Source organism: Sorex fumeus, unplaced genomic scaffold (genome assembly GCF_029834395.1).
Source record: "Sorex fumeus unplaced genomic scaffold, SorFum_2.1 ptg000086l, whole genome shotgun sequence".
NCBI classification, from domain to species: domain Eukaryota; kingdom Metazoa; phylum Chordata; class Mammalia; order Eulipotyphla; family Soricidae; genus Sorex; species Sorex fumeus.
Window position 1 is genome coordinate 36,618,955 of NW_026606143.1, and position 16,295 is coordinate 36,635,249.

At 40.4% G+C, this 16,295-nt stretch overlaps 1 protein-coding gene across 1 annotated transcript in view; it reads right to left on the reverse strand.

Annotated features, from left to right (window-relative positions):
- The window catches only part of BMX (BMX non-receptor tyrosine kinase), a 59,104-nt gene that overhangs the window by 23,208 nt on the left and 19,601 nt on the right, over nucleotides 1-16,295 (reverse strand). The window contains exons 5-10 of the mRNA XM_056131260.1: nucleotides 15,501-15,620; nucleotides 14,499-14,563; nucleotides 12,757-12,932; nucleotides 9,586-9,654; nucleotides 8,651-8,704; nucleotides 1,041-1,095 (exon numbers count right to left, since the gene is read on the reverse strand). Of these exons, the coding sequence (XP_055987235.1) occupies nucleotides 1,041-1,095; nucleotides 8,651-8,704; nucleotides 9,586-9,654; nucleotides 12,757-12,932; nucleotides 14,499-14,563; nucleotides 15,501-15,620 (539 nt within the window). The remainder of the gene's footprint in view (nucleotides 1-1,040; nucleotides 1,096-8,650; nucleotides 8,705-9,585; nucleotides 9,655-12,756; nucleotides 12,933-14,498; nucleotides 14,564-15,500; nucleotides 15,621-16,295) is intronic.

Below are 16,295 nucleotides of genomic sequence, written 5' to 3' on the forward strand. Positions count from 1 at the left end.
AAGCTTTTAGGGAAGCAAAGAGCCAGAACAAATCGTTTGTTTAAGTTCTGTGCTCAACTTGTATTTCTGAATGTCTTGTGCTAATTCCAAGCAGATCCAGATCCTGAAAGAGCAGATAATAAATTGTAAATGTGTCAAAATACTTATTTGTGTTGTGAAGTCATCAATTTCTTGCCAGTATTTCTTAAGGAAATAATTAGGCTCTTTTATTAGTTGAGTTACATTAAAAGGTCATTTCTGGAAGTCAGCGTTTTGTTGTTGGTAAATTCGAAGCCAGTTAGTCACAAAATTGGATAGATTTATTTGTCATTACATCTGCTATACTTTGGTTAAGATGGCCATGAGTAAATTATCCCTCTGTAGTCATGCCCTCTGTGTTCTCCTCCCACGCTGACTCTGGAATGGTCCATGTGACTTGATTTGGTCAATAATAGAACACTAGAAAATATGACAGAGGTGTAGACTTAATACGACATTTCACTGCATAATCATTGCAGGTTTTATACCATCTTTTGAAAGAACTTGGGGTATGAACATTATATGAAGCTCTTTTTGAAACCGTGCTAGTATTATTTGAAAGCATGATACAAATACAGTGTTCTCATAGAATTGGGGTCCTTATCCTCTCTTATCACTTCCTTGAGATCACCACGCTGTAAGGAAGCCTGAGTTAATCACTGGGGAGAACTCTGGCACCCCAGTTGACTGCCTCAGTTCAATCCAATGCTGCTTTCCCTCTCTCACCCCGACAGTACACCAGCTAACCACAGCTACTGGAGTGACCCCAAACATACAACACAGAAGAGCAAATTTTAACTTTTGTTGTTTCAAGCCATCGCCTTTTGGAATGGCTTGTTCCACAGCAATAGATCCTGCATCAAAGGAAGGTGAAAGACTTGGTAACCCATAGGCTAGACAACCGACACTATAATATGATGCACTGACTGAGTAATTAGCAATAAGGCTTCTATAAGAGGTTCATTAGCTTCTTGGTCCACCAATAGAGATTTTTAGAGACTGTTTAAAGTTGGGATGTTTACCTTTTGTCTCAGTAACTGCTCAGATTGTGACCTGGACATGTTACCTGCAAACCAGCTGCAACAGAAAGCATTCCATATTTGAGAATAAATTATTTTAAGTCTTATTTTAGCACTATTATTTACAATATTGATAATATCAGGGTTTCATGCAAAAAGCATTCCAACATCACACCCCCCCCACCAGAGTGTCCACTTTCTTTATTTCCCAGTGTCCCCCCCCTTGAATATGCTTCCTATTAAAGACAACTCTCAGTTTTTGTTGCCTTTGAGTTTTTGTTATTCCTTTACTGCGTTACTTTATAATCCACATATGAGAAAGACCGTTTTTGCATTTCTCCCTCTTCTCTGACTAACTTCACTCAACATGACACTCTCCAGATCCATCACATAAACACAAATTGCACAATTTCATCTTTTCTTATAGCTGAGTAGCATTATATTTTGTTTATGTATCAGTTCCTTTACTTTTTTTCTTTTCTTTTTTTTTGCTTTTTGGGTCACACCCGGCAATGCACTGGGGTTACTCCTGGCTCCGCATTCAGGAGTTACCCCTGGTGATACTCAGGGGATCATATGGGATGCTGTGAATAGATTGAACCTGGATGGGCTGCATGCAAGGCAAACGCCCTACCCACTGTGCTATTGCTCCAGCCCCTACATATCAGTTTCTTTATCCAGTCATCTGTTCTTGAATATTTGGATTGTTCCCAGATTTGGGCTATTGGGACTATTGATTCAATAAACATAGGAGTGCAAGTGTCTTTCCTGAAGAAAGTTTTAGGACACTTGGAGTTAAATGTCGAGAAGTTGAATTTCTGGATCACATGGGAGAACAAATCATTTAAGTTGCATCACATATCATTCGACTTTTCATCTGTAAGGTGAAGTGTTAACCTACACCAGGGCTTTCCAAACTAGACTTCTCAAGATAATCACCAAAAATTTTTTGAAAAAAATAATTTTCTGAATTTTCCTCCTCACTTCTGATTCTGGAGTGACATATTCACATCTATGTTTTCAAGTAAAGGTAAAGGTAAAGGCCCTCCCGTTGATCGTCGATTTGCTCGAGCGGGCCCAGTAACGTCTCCATTGGAGACTTTGTTGTTACTGTGTCTGGCATATCGAATACTCTCGGTAGCTTGCCGGGCTCTCCGAGAGGGGCGGGGAAATCGAACTCGGGTCGGCCATGTTGGCCGCTTGTAAGGCGAACGCCCTACCCGCTGTGCTATTGGCGTATAGAAACTGTTGACTTCCTTCTTTCTATGTGACCTCTAACTTCCCTCAGATATCATTATTTTGACTTTTTTCTGGCCACACCCAGTAGGGTTTAGGGACTATACCCAACTGTGTTCAGGAGTCACACCTGTCTCTATGTCCAGGGGCCATATCTGATGGTTCTGGGAGACCATATTCTAAGCCAGGATTTAAACCAGGGTCACAGATTTAGTTAGGTAAGTGCCTTAACCTTTGTACTATCTCTCTGATCCTATATGTCACCATTTTGAATGAAAGTCAGACTTCAGGGGAAAGTCAGTCTCCAAGGATGAATGTTTCTACCATTTGACCCTACTGTTTTCTTTTAAGAATCTGATGGAAGTTCATTTTATAGCATCTATTTTCAATGTCAATATTTTTCTTTTCTTTTTAGTTTTTTTCAATGTCAACATTTATCTAAGATGTATTTTTTATTTGCAAGAGAGTAGTATTTGTCTAAGATTATATCAAACAAGAGCATTTGCACTTAACCAAAAAAAAATCATGTGAGGCATCCAAGTATAATTTTTAAATATTGCCCTTTTTTAACTAAGTTATTCTAGGACATAACTTTTTTGTGTGGGGGCCACACCCAGAAATGCTTAGAGGTTACTCCTGGCTCTGCACTCAGGAATTATCTTGGCAGTCTTGGGGGACCATCGGGGATGCTGGTGATTGAACCGGGTTGACCACATGCAAAGCAAGCACCCTACTGGCTATACTATCACTCCAGTTCCATCACTTCTTATTTTATATGTGAAGTTCAATGGGACGAAGAGTTGTTTCTCATGTGAAATCAAGTGTCTGTAGCCTTTGACTTTGGCCAAGACATGGTACTAAGAAATGAAGAGAACAAGATGTGATGTAGGAGGGATCTGGGACCTGGAACCTGAGGGATCCTCAGGCTAGAAGATAACACTGAAGAGGAAAAAGCAACACAACAACAACAACAGTAATACAACAAGGAGAAAACTCAGGCATAAAATGTTTCAGGACTTGGCAGGATGGGTAGGAAGTGTTTTTCCATATAATCCCTGCATCAGGTGAAAGGGATATAGCTGGTGGTCAGCTCACTGAAATGGAGCAAGTCTTACACTATCCAACTTGGAGGTCTGGATTCTAGATATAATTTCCTAATAAGTAGTGTATGGATTTGGACAAGCCAGTTAGTCATTTTTGGCCTTGGATCTTCCCATTTGTAAAATTAGGGTTAAGGTTGAATTTGATCAATTTTTTTTGGTTTGAGGGCTATACCAGGCAGTGCTCAGGGCTAAGTTCTGGCTCTATGATCAGGGATCACTCCTGGCGGGCCTCAGGGAACCATATGTGGTTCCAGGGATCAAACCCTGGTCAGGCATGTGCAAGGCAAGCACCTTACCCTCTGTACTATCTCTCAGGCCCCATGAACTTGATCATTTTGAAAGCCCTTATAACTCTACCATTATATTTACAATGTAATGCATACTGGATACAAGATTTGATAGCTTTCTTATGAATATTTAAATATATTAATACTTATTCTAAAAATAAATTGAAGAGTGTTATCTAGGATATCTGCCTACAGGAAATAGAAGGAAGAGACAATCAGAAACAAAGAAATAAGAGTGCCCTATAAAATAATGTGAGATTTCATGTAAATTACCCTCTTCCACACACTTACGCGCACACACTCATATCTTGCTTGCATTGTAATTTTCTGAAAATTGTCACTTTTTAAATTTTTTAAAAATTAGTATTCTATGGCAAAAAAGCACATGAGAAAATGCTCTACATCATTAATCATCAGGGAGATGCAGATCAAAACTACAATGAGATACCATCTCACACCTCAGAGACTGGCCCACATCCAAAAGAACAAAAGCAACCGATGCTGGCGCGGATGTGGTGAGAAAGGGACACTCCTTCACTGTTGGTGGGAATGCCGACTGGTTTAGCCCTTTTGGAAAACAGTATGGACGATTCTCAAAAAATTAGAAATCGAGCTCCCATTTGACCCAGCAATACCACTCCTGGGAATATATCCCAGAGAGGCAAAAATGTATAGTCGAAGTGACATCTGCACTTGTTTGTTCACTGCAGCACTCTTTACAATAGCCAGAATCTGGAAAAAACCTGAGTGCCCAAGAACAGATGACTAGTTAAAGAAACTTTGGTACATCTACACAATGGAGTACTATGTAGCTGTTAGAAAAGATGAAGCCATGAAATTTACATACAAGTGGTACTACATGGAAAGTATCATGCTCAGCGAAATGAGTCAGAGAGAGAGGGATAGACATAAAAAGATTGCATTCATCTGGGAGACATAAAGTAACAAAATAGAAGATTAATACCCAAGAATAGCTGAGATCAGTACCAGGAGGATTACTCCATGGCTTAGAGGCCAGCCGGGCATTCTAGGGGAAAGGGCAGCTCAGATAGAGAAGGGAAGACCAAATAAAGGATGTTTGGAGGATCCTCCCAGAAGGGGAGATGCATGTTGAAAGTAGACTGTGGACTGAACATGATTCCCACTCAATGCCTCTTTTGCAGACCGCAACACCCAAAAGGAGAGAGGGAACAAGGGGGAATGCCCTGCCACAGAGGCAGGGTGGGATGGGGGGGGGTATGGGTGTGGGAGGGATACTGGGATCCATGGTGGTGGAAAATGGGCACTGGTGGAGGGATGGGTATTTGATCATTGTATAATCAAAACCCAAGCACAAAAATTTGTAAATCTACAACTGTACCTCATGGTGTTTCACTAATAAAATTTTTTTTAATTTATTTTTTTAATTTTTTTTATTTAATCATTTTTTTATTAGTGAAACACCATGAGGTACATTTATAGACTTATAAATTTTTGTGCTTGGGTTTCAGTTATACAATGATCAAGTACCCATCCCTCCACCAGTGCCCATCCTCCCCCACCACGGGTCCTAGCATCCCTCCCACCCCCCATCCCCACCCCCGTCCCACCCTGCCGCTGTGGCAAGGCATTCCCCATTGTTCTCTCTCTCTTCTTTTGGGTACTGTGTTTTGCCAGAGAGGCATTGAGTGGCAATCATGTTTGGTCTATAGACTACTTTTAGCATGTCTCTCCCACCCTGGGAGGGTCTTCACAACACCCTTTATTTGGTGCTCTCTTCTCTATCTGAGCTTCCTTTTCACCTAGCACATGTGGCTGGCCTTCAAGTCATGGAGCAAAATTCCTGGTACTAATCTGAGCCCTTCCTGGGTGTTAGTCTCCCGTTTTGTTGCTTTTTGTTCCCCAGATGAATGCAATTTTTCTGTGTCTATCCCGCTCTTTCTGACTCATTTCGCTTAACATGATACTTTCCATGTAGTACCACTTGTATGTAAATTTCATAACTTCATCTTTTCTAACAGCTACATAGTACTCCATTGTGTAAATGTACCAAAGTTTCTTTAACCAGTCATCTGTTCTCGGGCACTCAGGTTTTTTCCAGATTCTGGCTATTGTATAGAGTGCTGCAATGAACAAACAATTGCAGATGTCACTTCGACTATACCTTTTTGCCTCTCTGGGATATATTCCCAGGAGTGCTATAGCTGGGTCAAATGGGAGATCAAATTCTAATTTTTTGAGAATCGTCCATACTGTTTTCCAAAAGGGTTGGACCAGCCTGCATTCCCACCAGCAGTGAAGGAGGGTCCCTTTCTCGCCACATCCGCACCAGCACCTGTTGTTTTTGTTCTTGTGGATGTGGGCCGCCAGAAAAAATCGACAAATTACGCGAAGAAATGAGAGCAGAAATGTCACGATTAAAAGACTCCGTAGATGAAATGAGAAACTCAGTTTCTTCTCTTAAAAATAGAATGACCGCAGCTGAAGAGAGAATCAGTGAGCTGGAAGATCAGCTGCGCCAAGCCAACACGCAACAACAAACAGTGGCAAGGGACCTCAAAATAGCTTTTCAGAGAATCAGAGTCCTAGCAGATGATTCCAAGAGGAACAACATTAGAATCGTGGGACTACCTGAAGCTCAGGGAAACAATCCCAACGAAAAAAACACCGTCAAACAAATCATTGCTGAAAAATTCCCAGAGCTCCGCAATGCAGCCATTCAGGTTCAAGAAGCCCGAAGGGTGCCAGTTAAAAGAGACCCCAACAAAAACACTCCAAGATATATCATAGTTAGAATGATTGATGCTGCCGATAGAGACACAATACTGCAAGCAGCAAGGGCAAAGAAGGAAATCACATACAAAGGAGCACCCCTTAGATTCACAGCAGACCTATCAGAGGAAACCCTGCAAGCCCGAAGGCAGTGGCAAGATATAGTCAAAAAACTCACTGAAATGAATGCTTCACCAAGAATACTCTATCCGGCTAAACTCTCCCTCAAAATCGAAGGAACAGTACACTATTTTCTAGATAAACAGCAGCTCAGGAACTTCATAGACTCAAAACCAAACCTAAAGCAAGGCCTAAGGGGGCTACTATAAGACAAGACAAACCCTACAACCACAACACACCCTACAGAAAATGACACAAAACCCCATAACCATACTCTCTCTCAATGTCAATGGTCTAAATTCACCATTTAAGAGACACAGAGTGGCAAAATGGATACAGAGACAGAACCCAACATTCTGCTGCCTACAAGAAACTCATCTCAACAGCCAGAACAAACACAGACTCAAAGTCAAAGGATGGAAAACAATCCTGCAAGCAAACAGCTCCTTCAAAAAAGCTGGGGTGGCCATACTAGTATCAGACAACATTAATTTCACATTAAAATTTTTTTAAAAATTAGTATTCTAATGGCAAAATTAGTATTCTAATGGCAGAGCATAAGAGGCTTAGACCTAGTGCTAAGGCATGATTGGTCATCTAAATATTGGTACCTCTGTCTTCAATGGAGTACAGTTGAGTTGCTCTTGAAGTTATGACTATAAAGAAAACCCGTCAATGGTTTCTGGTAGAGCAGGATACTAAGTAAGGGCACCAAGCATAGTGTGAGAAAGTTGAACCTTAGATCATAGAGCCCTCTAGTCCCAATCTCTGATTTTGAAGAAGCAGTTCTTTCCTGATGGTTTCTCCAATGCATTCCCCTCACACACCATCAAAATCCTAAAAGATGGAGTTATAGACTGTCTGTATTGTATCTGGGCTTTCCAAGTCAGAGAAAGTTTGCCAATTCATCTAAATGCTACAGACTAAAACCTACAAGAATTTCACTCCTACTTCTTTAAGTTTTCATAATCTTTTAAAGTGCTATCATCTTTGGGTAATTATAGTGCTGATCTTTCTCAGTTTTTGTAGTGGGAGGGGGGAGTCTCGGTTTGAACGATCCCATCAGATGTTCCTCTGTGTGTAGAAGATGAAAAACAGGGGAGGACTAGAAGGTGACAAAGAGAACATGCTATAAAGAGGTGAAGGTGAGAGCATGTTTTCCCAATGTGACAGGTATAGCCAGGGTCACCCTGGGTTAGAGGTAGCAAGAAAGTGGAGACAGTAATGTGTATTTTGTCAGCTCTCATTGGACTAGTAGCTAATAAATCAATAACACAGTGTCTGTACAAAAACAGCGCTAAAATGGCATAACCCTAGTGTCCTATTTATATAGGTTGGCATTGGTTGCATTGGTTTCCATTGGTTGACTTTATGTCTGATGTATATTTCAGATGTCTGAGACATATAGTTTGCCTTATAATTAACTCCACTGTCCCTAACACCAATCTCTAAGCTCAGGAGATGATTATTTATACATATTTGTAGGATAACACTCTCAGATTTGGGGAAGAACATTATGATCCCTGACACCAACCTGTCTCATCAATTTGGACTTGCGAGAGTCTCAGGTCAGCATTTAATACTGTACTCCTTTTTCTCTCTAAAAGTTCTTGATTTACATGTTAAATTATAAGGCCACCCTTGGGAATAGGAATCTCTCACCTTGCTGTCCTATTCAAGGTATCAGTTGTGCTACTTTGTAAAATTAGTATATCATAAGTACATTCCTAAATTGACCCAGTGTTATCTGAAATATTTCTAACTGCATCCTGGATAATGTTCTCCAGGGAAGAAATAACTTTTAGAAATGTTGTATGCTATATCTTTGAAGACACAGTGAAATGAAAAGGACACAGCACGTGATGAATCCAATGAATATGTGCAGCCAATTTAGATTGTCCAGATTGGGGAAAAACATTTTCATTGGCAATAACCCAGATCACTGTTACTCATCATGCAGATAGATGGCCAGAGCATCACATGTGTTAACCGATAAGAATCTGGTCTCCTAAGCAAGTCTGAGCCATCTGTTTTAATACCTTTGGAGAGAAATAAAATAGAAATAATGATATCTAGGTTTAGCTTTAGAGGAACACAGAGCATGTTCAGAACTCACTCATAGTCATTTAGGTTTTCCTCATCTTCAGATGAATTTGACTCAGGGATGCCCCTTAAAAAGAGAGAAAACAACATTATTACAACAGTTAAAGTCACCAAATAATCCAAGAGACTAATAGTGCAATATCAAATCCTATATGCTTTCCTTTATGAGAATAAGATTTAGACTGTTAGGTTTCTTTGTCTGCACTTGGGAAGATAGCAGAGTGAAGAGAGAGTCACTCAAAAATTAAGCTCTTGATTTGTGAGAAAATCACCTTCTATAATCAAAATCATAAATATGTAAATAGAAACTTGTGGGGGTTTGAATAAGGCCACCTTTTTTTTCAAACACTAAAGGCAAGAGCTTCCACAGGCTGGCTGAATAATCAGATTGTCCAGTTCTAAGTACTGCTTTGGGAGGTAGGGGCAGTCATTATTGATATACAAAAATATTTATATACATACACAGATTGAGTAAATCTAAAACATATGCATATTTATGTTAACAGCAGCCTAGACCATGAATGATCAGGAAAAATCAACATGAAGAAAACTATAACCCCCTCCATCATTAATTCAGATAAGCAAAATGATTTAGAGAGGCACACTACATGGGATTTTCTTTCTTTCTTTCTTTCTTTCTTCCTTCCTTCCTTCCTTTCTTTCTTTTTTCTTTCTTTCTCTCTCTCTCTTTCTCTCTCTCCCTTCCTTCCTTCCTTCCTTCCTTCCTTCCTTCCTTCCTTCCTTCCTTCCTTTCTTCCTTCCTTCTTTTTCCTCCTTGCTTCCTTCCTTCCTTTCTTTCCTTCCTTGTTCTTTTTTCCTTTCTGTCTTTTTTTGGTTTATATTTATCTTAAGCATAAACCTTAGTTGCAAAAATTATTGTAAATTTGGTTAGTTTTCCTGCAAATGGAAGCAAATCCTCAATGTAAAGAGTATCTGAATTTGATTTACCATGGAATCTTTGAGGTGCTGTGATTTAAATTTTTTTCCTGTTGTTTACTGCATGGAAAATCTTCATTACTACAACAAACAAGATAAATTGAATATATTTACATTCATTTATAAATGACAAAAATTATTTTGTTCAGATGTATTTCAGCTGTAACACTTCAACCCACATTTTACTTGATTTGGGAATTTTAGCTAATGAGTTGTTTTCACATTTTGGTTTTTGCAGAGGCTCCAATAAAAACTTTCATTTGACAGTATTCCCAAACAAATGAGAACTGTTAATAATGCCACACAATAACACCAAGCAATAGAAAACTTTTATTAATAACCATTTTGAGTGGGTTTGCCCTGAATTTCTAGTAGATATGCAAGCATTTTGTCAATTACATATATTAAATAAGTGACTTTCCTCTTCACTGAAAGATTATAATTGAGTCTTGGCAGTACTGAACTTTTAACTGCTCAAGGACACAGATGGGGCTGCAGAATTTTCATTATCTGCCATTTATCACTGCATCTCTTTCATTTGGAGTGTTAAGTGAAGCATGAGGAAGTGCCTACCTCTCCAAGTCCAAAGGCTGCCTGATTTGGAATGTAGGACCTATTTCCTGTTGGCCTTCATACCCCAGGCATCCCCCCACCTCCACCCAAATCTCAACTTCATAGCGACCAATTTCCTCAACAAGCAAATGCTCCTCTGGCGCCATTCCATGGACATTACTTTAATTACATTACATTTCAATACATTAATGTCTCTCTCCACGCCTTCTTCACTTCATAGGAAAATATTTACTTAAAGGTGTTAATTTATTTTTTGATTTTTGGGTCACACCCGGCGATGTACAAGGATTGCTCCTGGCTCTGCACTCAGGAATTACTCTTGACGGTGCTCAGGGGACCATACGGGATGCTGGGAATTGAACCTGGGTCGTCCACATGCAAGGCAAACACCTTACCTGCTGTGCTATCGCTCCAGCCCCTACTTCACTTTTTTTAATTTTTACGAACTCATGGAGAATTCCTGGAATTGTGCATCATATAGGTTTGCCCATGTGACTTAACAGACTGCTATCTACTCCAAGTCACTGGATAGCTTGTACAAAATGAGAATTGTCATGCTTGATAGTCTGGAACTGGATACTTAAAAGGTTAGAGATGGGCTGGGAACGTGGCTCTGTGGTAAAGCATGCATATCTTGTGTTTGAGGCCTAGGTTCCATCTTCACAGCATCCAAACATCCCTCCCCCCAAAAGATGGTAAGTTTATACATGTGTATTTTAGAATAATTTAAATTTCTAATTAAATTTTAACCACGTCTTCATCTATTCAAAAGGGGAAAATGTCCAAGATGTTGATTTTTGAAGGGAGCATGCTCAGCAATGCCCAGGGCTTACTCCTGGCTCTGTACTCAGGAATTACTCCTGTCAGGGGCTTCTGGGATGCCAGGGGTCGAACCTGGCTTGGCCACATGCAAGGCAAGCACCCTACAGGCTGTACTATTGCTCCAGTTCTGTCCAGGATTTTTGGTTGAAATGAGCAAGTGGCAAAGGCTGTGTGGGAAGACTCTGTTTTTGGAATTCTCTGTGTGTGCATGTATGTATATATACAGTAGAATATATATCTAGAAAACACTTTAGTGGAATATACACTGAATATTCTGCAATATTTGGATATGTTAATGGGTTGTTTTACTACTCAGCAAATGATTTTAAAACAGCTGAAGTGACGATAGATGAAAGACATGATAAAAAGTGTTATCAGCTTACATGAGTTGAAAGTATTATCAACTCATATGAGCAGAGAATCAAGTTACTTTTTCAGGAAAACATTCAAATTAAGAGAAGGGAAAGATAGAGGGGAAGGCAGAAAAGATTTCCATGGTATGGGGTGGTTGGTCTCCAAAGCAGAGTATCCCCACACTTTTACTTAAAATTTTTGAATTCTGCACTGGAGAGAGAGTACAGCAGGTAGGGTGCTTGCCTTGCATGTGGCCATCCCAGGTTTAATCCTTGGCATTTGATATGGCCCCCTGAGTTCAGCCGGGAGGGATCCCTGAGCTCAGAGCCAGGAGTAAGCCCTGAGCACTTCTGGGTATGGCCCCCAAACCAAAAAAATTATCCTCCATGATGATCTTTGAGTAATTTTAATCATTTCTTCATGGATGCAATACTGTTCTGGCAAAGACGAGATCAATCAATACTTTATTCAAATAACTAACTTTCTGGAAATCTAGGGAAGTCAAGAGCTAAATCTTGAGTGCAACATCTAATGGGATGTCCAAGAGAATAAAAGCAGTAACCACAATGAAATGCTTTTTAATAAAATGTCTTTAAAATGAAAACTAATCTTAGACATTCTTGAAGACTTTTCTTTTGATCTTTGGAAAAATACCAAGAGAATAAAAGTAGTAACCATGATGAAATGCTTTTTAATAAAATGTCTTTAAAATGAAAACTAATCTTAGACATTCTTGAAGACTTTTCTTTTAATCTTTGGAAAAATATTTTAAATAAAGCAGGTTTTAGCAACCCATGACTTGGTAGATCTGCAGCAACCCATGCAAATTTCTTGTCCCAAATCCCAACTGGGAAACTGACTGGTCAGTAACACTGCCTGCCTCTCTCGGTGAACCTCCAAGATTCCAGCAGGAAGGCAATGGGGACAAAATTCACACACTATCCATTCTCCTTAGAGCCATGCTAATGGTTGTCTCCTTCTATAGGAAACTGCAAGGCAGGCAAATCAACGGAACTTCTCTTCCTGAGAACCAGATGCAGCTGACTACACTTGCATTCCAGCTCCCCCTTTGTAACGAAAGGTCCCATGACTTGTTATACTGAAAACCAGAACAAAGATGCACTTACGATTTGTCTGATTCTTTATGGTCCTGTTGCTGTACGGTCGGTACCGTGAGGCATTTGCTTTGGTCAAAATGATGAAGATGAAAGAATAAGAGGGCAAGGGAGACAAAAAAAAATGAGATGCACGATGAGTCAGAGAGATGTTCTGTCTCTGCTATGAAGAAAGGACTCTCCAATTTCAGCTAAGACCCATGTGGACGGCTTTGATGCTGAACTTCAAGTGTGGGCGTGAGGGATGGGGGTTATGGGAGGGTCATGTCTACTGCCTATATCCTCTGTCTCTAGTCTAAGATGGATCTTTTTTTTTTACCTTCTGAAATTTAGTTGCCACCAGTCAGGGCAGTCTTCCCTTGGGATATAAGGCATGTTGTAGACATTTGGCTGGGAGCCATAGTTTGTTTTCAGATCACTGTCATACCGGGTTAGAGCAGTACTTGAAGATGGCCTTTTCATTTCAAGACTTGGAATGACTGGAGGAATCTTAAACTTTGGAAGACAAAAGGGTTTAACATAAGTCACAGTGAAGTACAGATTCATGCATTGACAAGTAACCACCAAAATATATGCAATCTTAAATTAAAAGGGGATAAAGGAAGGTATTCTACATGGTCCCCCGAGCTCCGCCAGAAGTGATCTGAGCACAAAGCCAGGAGCAACCCCTGGGCATCGCTGGGTGTGGCCTCCAAACAAACAAACAAAACCAGAGCCTATAAAGTGATCACAGCTTGACAAAAGCTTGATTATATATCCTGGCCTCCAGCACTGTGAGAAAATACATTTCCATTGCTTTCATCGTGCAGTATTTTCAGCATGTAGTATTTTGCTATGGAACTCCTAGAAAACAAATACAATGATTAAAGTTTGGGAGGTTCATTTTGGTTTTATTCCCATCTGCCTGGGAAGCCCCAAAGTAGGAGGCTATGTCTAGGCACGTGAGTGTGAGCCAGTTTGACTGACCAGTGAGTTCAAGGTTGTGTTTGTTTTCCAGGAGGCCAACTCCACCCTGGGGAGCAGGTTGGCCTGGAGCCATATTAAAATAAACTCTGCGGAAGATGGGAGAATTGGCCCAGCAGACATGCTGACGCCCACAAACCCAGAGCTAAGGGTCAAATTCTCTGTCAGAAAATGAAACTGGAGCTACCCCTGGGCCAACCTGTGAATGCCTTCCATCAGGTAAAAGATCAATCAGCATTGGAAAACGATCTCACCAAGAATCCTCACCCAGTGTGGGACAAGTCACATATTGACTGTCCCTTCCTTCAGAAGGCCTGCTCTTCCCAGGCCAGGGCCCTTCAAGGGGCCGAAACCTCAATCCTTTCCACCCCTCCCCCCCACCCCAAGGCAGGCTGCCCACCAATGCAGACCCGAGGGCTATCTGTGTAGCACTGCATGGCACAAGGTTGCTCTCAACGAGAAATGGTAAGGAGGGATAGTTTTGTCATCTGAGAATGGTTCGAAGGGCTAGTGGACAAATGAGAATATGTTAGTTTTTTTTTCACTTTTATTTTTGTTTTGGGGGCCACAACTGGAGGTACTCAAGGATTATTCCTGACTCAGTGCTCAGGGATTACTCTTGGAGTCTGGGGGTTTCCAATGATGTGCCAGGAATGGAAACTGGGTTGGCTATGTACGAGGCAAAAGCCCTACCCACTGAACCACTTCTGTGGCCCCAGAATTACATTGTTTTCTACTTGTGCCCTATGAAGTCCCCGTCTACCACCAGGTTACCTACATGAGAATTACTTGGCTGTGCTGGTGGTCTTAGCAGTGTCTTATTATGTGTGATGTTGTCTAAAGGACTTCTCCAACAAACGCACTCTTTTTTGTGACTATTTATGTGATTATTGATTAAATTGGTCATCAAATGCAAAAACAGAAAATGTTCCTATATTTGAATTTATTACTCAACACTGCCCCTAGCTTTTTACTAGTGCTAGTTCATGTTTTTACTCTGCTGAACAGATTGACTATAGCTCTTATTTTCTAGTGTTGAATATGGAAAATTGGGATTATTTAATATAGCCTAACTGAAAGACCTTAATATTGACTTACTACCTTATCTGGAAAGGTGGGAGTTCTGCATTTCTCTTCATTGGTTGCAACATGAAGCTCAGAATCTGAAAAGTAAAACCAAGTTATGCTTCATGTTCATCTTGCGTTTGTGAGCCATACATAATCTTGTTGGCTAATTCCAATAACACTAAGAGTCATGATCCACAGGCAGTTCCTCTTTTATTTCTTCATATAGGATTGTTGTAAATAGCAGAAAATAAATAAACAAACATACTATATGCTTTCTTTTCTATTCTCATAATCATTGCTGACTTCTCTTCCCATCTCCACATGTAAATGGATGTCTAGGCTATAAATATGTAACCATGATGGATCTAATAAATGGTTTGGGGTTGTCCATGATTTATTTACAAAATGGAAAAATTTCTGATTATGATAATTATTTTTAGTAAGTCGATCAGGTCATCAGTCACATAATAAGTCTCCAACTATACAGGTGTCTATGGTTAACTTACTAGGTCATGTACTCTAGAAAAAGGATGGTTCTTTCTATATATAGTACAGCATATGAGCTGTAACAAGACTATATTCTGTAGTGTTTTTCAGACTAGCCAAGAGCCTGCAGCACTCGGATCACGTGATAGGCGCCATTCATACAGAGCCAAGCACAATAATCCCAAGGCAATGATCTCTCTGGCCGTGAATTTGCTCCTTCCCAGGGAGGTCAGGGTTATCCCAGTTAATTCAGAGACTAAATTGTTCCCTGCTTGATTTCTGATTCTAACTTAATATATATTACATTCCTTATGAAAAGAAAGCATGACAGATGTTAATATTGTTATTATTTTACCGAACATGACTCAATTGGCCCAGAAATTAAGCTGCTTTTGCCAGATAGCATCTTCAAGACTGGATTTTTATGATGCCAACCAAGCTGGCATGTCTTGTCTTCCTGAATTGGCAATATTTCCTGGCCTCAAATAGATTTGCCTAACCGGCACAGTCTACCCAAGGGCCAGCCCAACAGAGAGGTCACATTACATGCTTCCCAGAGAGTACATCCTGGAGCCGCTTTGCAACTCTGCTGACAGCACAGGAACTTCCCGTCCACGAAGAACCCACTGTGGTACTTGATCAGCAGGTAGGGGTTGCCTCTGATCTCTAGGGAGCAGGCGGGAAGAAAACAACATGAGCAAATGTTGGCCCAAGAGAAGAAACACATTCAGTAAGCACTGGTATCTCAGAACAATGAAAACCTCACGCTGCCAGCAAGCAGGGATAGAGCAAATGGTTCCCAATGAATAGAATGGTTCCCAAAGCCATGACGAAAGTCTAGCCAAGTAGAGTGGGAACAATACAATGAACTTCCATCAGTTTAAACTACAGCAAAACAGTAGAAAGTGTGTCGGAAGATAAGCTAGATGTTAGAATTTCAGAACGATTCCCACCCATAAAGAAAATCAGTGGCTTACAGCTTGATGTTTTCTTGTGCTGCACAAGAGACTGGGAGTAGGGCTAGATCTTAGGGGATAAAACAGGAGTTTCTTTTAATAAGAAAATTATATTTCTCCCCCAATTTTTATTTTGAAGCATTTCAAGTGGAATAAAATTTGTAAAATCCGGATAATGAATGTCCGTATTCCCTTCACTCAGATTCAACATTTTTTGTCTTTGGGTCACATCTGGTGATGCTCATGCGTTACTCCTGGCACTGTGTGCAGGAATTACAGCTGGTGGTGCTCGGGAAATCATATGGGATGCTGGGGATTGAACGCGGGTTGGCCAGGTGCAAGAAAAATGCTCTACCCACTGTACAATCTCTCCAGCCAATTAACT